Source organism: Mixophyes fleayi, chromosome 6, assembly GCF_038048845.1.
Source record: "Mixophyes fleayi isolate aMixFle1 chromosome 6, aMixFle1.hap1, whole genome shotgun sequence".
Lineage (NCBI taxonomy): Eukaryota > Metazoa > Chordata > Amphibia > Anura > Limnodynastidae > Mixophyes > Mixophyes fleayi.
Window position 1 is genome coordinate 48,978,462 of NC_134407.1, and position 5,445 is coordinate 48,983,906.

The 5,445-nt window shown below is 34.9% G+C and overlaps 1 protein-coding gene across 1 annotated transcript; it reads right to left on the reverse strand.

Annotated features, from left to right (window-relative positions):
* Nucleotides 1-1,933: 1,933 nt before the first annotated feature.
* LOC142160251 (uncharacterized) lies at nucleotides 1,934-5,000 on the reverse strand. Its single transcript, XM_075215188.1, has one exon. The coding sequence runs from the start codon at nucleotides 4,956-4,958 to the stop codon at nucleotides 2,127-2,129; it is 2,832 nt and encodes a 943-aa protein (XP_075071289.1). The 5' UTR covers nucleotides 4,959-5,000; the 3' UTR covers nucleotides 1,934-2,126.
* Nucleotides 5,001-5,445: the final 445 nt, after the last annotated feature.

The window sequence follows — 5,445 nt, forward strand, 5'->3', positions numbered from 1 at the left end:
GGAATGACGAATCATGCTTCTCTGTTTGGTAGTCAGGTGGAATGTTACCTGCCTGACTGCATTATGCCAACTGTGAAGTTTGGTAGAGGAGGGATAATGGTATGGGGCTGTTTTCTTAGGGTTTGGGCTAAGCCCCTTAGTGAAGGGCAATCTTAATGATTCAGCATATCAAGTCATTATGGACAATGCTATGCTTCCAACTTTGTGACAACAGCTTTGAGAAGGCCCTTTTCTATTCCAACATGACATCAGCAGTATATGTACCTGGTTTATGATCATTAACATCAGCAATATTTGCACTTGCCCTTTAGCAGGTGTAAAAGAGATGCCCCCTAATAGGCATATATAGGCATGTTTCTGCAGGTCTGCATGAGATACATTTGCGTATCAGACCTTTATAGTACTCACCCAACATTAGAACCCCCCCCCCATCCCACCTTTCCAGATGCAGGCTGGCTTAGGAGACAGAATCACACAAGTTGGCATAGGCATATATGGGTGTGCTCACTTTCCGGGCATGAGCCCCTATGTTTCTATATTAAGAATAGCTCTTATGTCTGTGTTATCTGTTACATGGAGAGAGAGAAATTCACCATACATCATATTATTACAAATGTAAGAGAATCACTTTTAACGGTGGATTTTATGAGAAATTAATATCAACAAGATAATTCTTATGAAAAAAGCAAAAAATTGTTAATTCTGCATTTATAAAATATTAATATTGTAAACCTCAAGTAAAAACTAACCATATAAGGAAGTTCAAACCAAGGACCAAATTAATTAAAATGTGGATGATTGAACACTTAATGAAAAGCTATAGTGGTGGCTAAATACACCAGCAGATATACAAGTAAGTTATTCCATTAGAATCTCATTAAGAAACAATAAAATAGTATTTATAAAAATATATATAAAGTTCAGGTAATCAGCTGCTGTCCTCACAAAATATGTATAACAAAGAAAAAAAATAAAGAGGACCGCGCTATGGATCTGATTTATAGTAGGTTCACTTGAATAAAAATAATTGTCGCTACACCTTTTTTATATTTAAATGATACACGTTTATTAATGCATAAGTATGAACAGAATGCAAAAAAGCTGTACTAATATATAACATGTATAAAAAACTAAATTGTTAAAAATATACTTATTCATTAACTCAGTCTTTGTATAGAACTGCACAAAACTGTAATTAAGATTTCAGATGGTATACATTACAAGATCATTCATAAAGCATTAATCAGGATCTTTGTGGAAGGAAGAGCAAATCTGCAGTACAAGCAATATATAGCGTCTCCAATTGACCACTTGTTCGGCTCTAAATGAATGTGGAAACAAATAACAGTCTCACCCTTCTTATGATCATCTGCAGTTACAAAATCATTAGTTCCGATATGGAATTTATCTAATTGTAAATGTCTAAAGCGCTGCTGTCAATCCAGCAAGTCCAATCATTCCACAGTTAGCAAGATATTATAAAGGGAGAAAAGTCTTTCAAGATGGCAAACCGATAGGTCTCCTATGAAGATAATTGCTTTGTTAATATGTGGACCAGTATAGTTTAGCATATGCATTAAATATTGCTGTAAACTCCAGCACTTAATATCTTATTAGTTATCAGACTGTCTATAGAACAGCACTGCTATCCGGCATGTGTGTTAGAGATCGCTGTGAAACTCCAGCGCTTGGCAGTTTGTATACTTAGCAGAGGTAAAGAGTATGTGTGCGGACACCGTACAGAGCATTATAAGCTGTTCACAATTACCGGATTAAACTCTCATTGTTTTCTGACGCATGTGTTGCCATCAGAATGTAGTTTTGGGGAGGTTTCACACACAGGGCTAGATTTACTAAGCTGCGGGTTTGAAAAAGTGGGGATGTTGCCTATAGCAACCAATCAGATTCTAGCTTTCATTTATTTAGTACCTTCTACAAAATGACAGCTAGAATCTGATTGGTTGCTATAGGCAACATCCCCACTTTTTCAAACCCGCAGCTTAGTAAATCTAGCCCATTGTCTTTTTAGAATTTCAGTTTGGATATTGAATGGATACCTCTTGTTATGGAGCTTGTGATCCAGAGGAAACAGAGACCACCAAAGCCTTGACGCATTTCTGTGGACTTTATTTGCGTTTTCTTCCAGATTCACCAATGACTTTATGTAGTCTTGCCCAGAAGAGCTGCTGTCCATTTATATCATCTGGCCAGTTTAGGTAGGTTTTCTTGTCCAGCAGTTTAGTCAGCTTATGGTAATGATGTAGCTCTTCTCTAGAGATCTTATCCAGGAAGATCAGAATGAGAGAATCTTTACTCTCTTCTACAAGCCTGTAAGTCGCCAGTCTCATCTCCAGGGAGCACCAGTTACTTTGTAGGTAACTGCGAGTGATGAGACAGATTGTCCATCTGCTGTTGTATATACTGTCCATGATGTTCTCCACAATGTCTCTGCCAACCTGAAAGTCACGACTATGGATGCACATTTTGAAGAAAGAAGGACCATTTTGCTCCAGGTTGGGAAGAAGCTGCTCTGTCACCCACAGTTCATTGTGAGAATTGTAGGAAACAAATGCATCATATTCATAATGATCTTTAGCTCTATGCCTGTGGTTCAGCCAGCACCTGACTGTGAAGAACATGTACAGAATGTGCCACCAGATACTTTCATAGAAAAGAGACATACACATAAAGAGAAGGGTAAACATGAAAGTGGTTACAAATATTGTAAAATCTAAACCGGTTTGACAATGTGTATTTAAGAAAGAAACCAGATTATAGGTTTCTATATTCATATAACATTCCTGCTCATGGAAATTAATGATGGACACCGAAGTTCCAGACTCAAGCCATGACAGCAACCAATTGAATTTACAATTACATGGAAAAGTTGTGTCCACAAAATAAATATACTTCAAATTAGGCATTGAAGCAAATACATTTTCTTTCACTTCCTGCATGTTCTGGTTTTCAATAACGAGAAATTCCAGTTCTTGCAAATCAGAGAAGATCTCTGTTAAATCCAAACGTTCTATACCAGAATTTATTAAATGTAAAACTTTGAGATGCGATAACCCATGAAACAAATCATAAACATTTATCTGACCAGATTCCATTAGTTTATCAGTGTCTTGTAAACGAAAAAAGTTTAACTTCTTTAAATGTTGCAGACTGGAATTAAGCGAGACTATACCAGGTGAACTCTGGGAGTTTGCAGAATATGAGAGATTTTCTAGATTTGTAAAATTCTCTAAAGCTTGTTTCCCTGTCCCAAAGCAAGTTATGAATAGGTTATTCTTTAAGTGCAATTCCTTTAGACGAGTAAATACAAATTCATTGCACGGGTCTATAAATATGCTGTGTGAATCCACCTCCAAACTTTCTAGCACAGAAAAAGCATTTAAGTATTCAGCTACCAATTCAATGTATTTAATGTTGCTTTTTACAAATATCTTTTTAACAGAGGTTGCGATATATTGAGGCCACAAATACCTATCTAAAATATTTTCAAAAGTCAATTTAATTTCCTGAAGTTCATGAAGATTACTAAATGCTGATTGATCAAAATGAACTATACTGTTTCCATACAGATTTAAATGTGTAAGTGAAAGCAGAATGGAAAATGTAAATTGATCAATTTCAAATAAGTTATTGTTTTGCAGATTCAAAACTTTCAATTGATGTAACCCTTCAAATGCAAGATTTTTAATTACATATATATGGTTGTGGTCTAATGTTAAGACTTGCAGAGATCTTAAGCATCTAAACTGTCCTCCTTGAAGATTTGTTAAGTAATTGAAGGATACGTTTAAATAAATTAATTTCATTACATGTATGGTTTCATTTGAGCAAATATTCAAAACTGCTATTTCATTATAGAATAAGTTCAACTCTATTAAGCGGTTTAATTTTTTCAATGGTTTAAAATGAATCTCTTTTAAATAATTATTTGATACGTCTAACGTCACTAGGTTTTTGCATGACCCCCTGGATGTACTCATTTCAAGCAAATCATTAAACATAATCAAAAGATGTTTAACTTGGAAATGGAAGACAAGCTTGCAGATGTCAAGTGACCTAAAAAATCTGTTTGATAATAAAACAACTTTGCTTGTTTTAATGCCAGACTGCAATATACCTGTCATATCGATGCCAGATTTGTCAGCTTTAAAAAGTTTCAGGTGAGGGAAATTGCACAAAGAGTTGTTTTCAACTATATGCAAGTCGTTCAAACTGAGATCCAGATAGCTGATGTTAAATTCCAGAAACAGACCATCGAGTAAAGCACACTCTGAAAGTAGACAGTCGGATTCTTTTAATGTTTCAATGTCATTGTTGATTATGGACAGTTTTTGTAATCTTTTCATTTTGATCAAAGACTTTGTTACTGTTGAAAAATAAGTGATTTTATTTAATTCCAGTATCAAATGTTCCACCTGGTGCAGTTGTTCAAATATAGAAGATTCCAAAGTGTAAAACGGTACCCGGGAAATTTTGAGTTCCTGTAGCTCTTGTAATCCAACAAAACTATCTTTATGAATAGTGATATTACCATATGTGTATTCTGACTCTAGCCATAGAGTAGAGAGTTGAGAAAGACCAATAAAGCTTCTTGGTAGAATTTCAAAATTTCCCAATATATAAAGTGCTTTTAAGTTTGTCAATTGGGAGAAGGATTCTGCTTCTATTGTGATTCCCTGATACTTTGTTAAGCAAAGCCAGTCTGTTTCCAACGGGACCTCCTTTAGTGACGTATTGAGATGTTCCACCATGTCACAATTCACTCCAATTGTAAAATCCAGCTTCTCAAATTCAGAGCACTTATAAAACTTTAGATCCATGAATGGTGAAAAATATTTCTTTTCCAGCACCTGGCATTTCTTCCTTAGCACGCACAGACATAGTGAACAAGCAGATATTGAATAAAAAAAACAAAGGAAACCAGAGCTTTTAGTATTCATGATGGCTTCTATACTGACTTATTTACTGAAAGAGAACTTCTTTAGAATGACCACAAGCACCAACATTAATTCTGTAGGATATGCACTTAAAGTAGCTTGCTGACATCACGGCACGCCACCTTTTAAGGAACAACACAGGATATCATTGGTAATTGTGAAACTAAGTGACATAAAATACTTTTCAGAGCTCTCTTTTCATAGTTTTAATTACACAACTCTACAATTGTAATGTTGCTGTCATTAAGTATTATAGTAAAATTTGTTTTTGCAATACACAAGCTTTATTATTTTTGTTTATGTTGAAGTGATGCAACATACCCAGATGTTGGATATTTTATCTACATAATAAAATACTTATTGTTTATTCTAACATGCTCAGATGTGTGATAATGACGCTTTTGAACATAAAATATGCTAAATTGTACTGTGTTTGCCCACAAAAAAGTGTATGTCTTCATACACAGATGGTACTTGTGCCACCTTATGC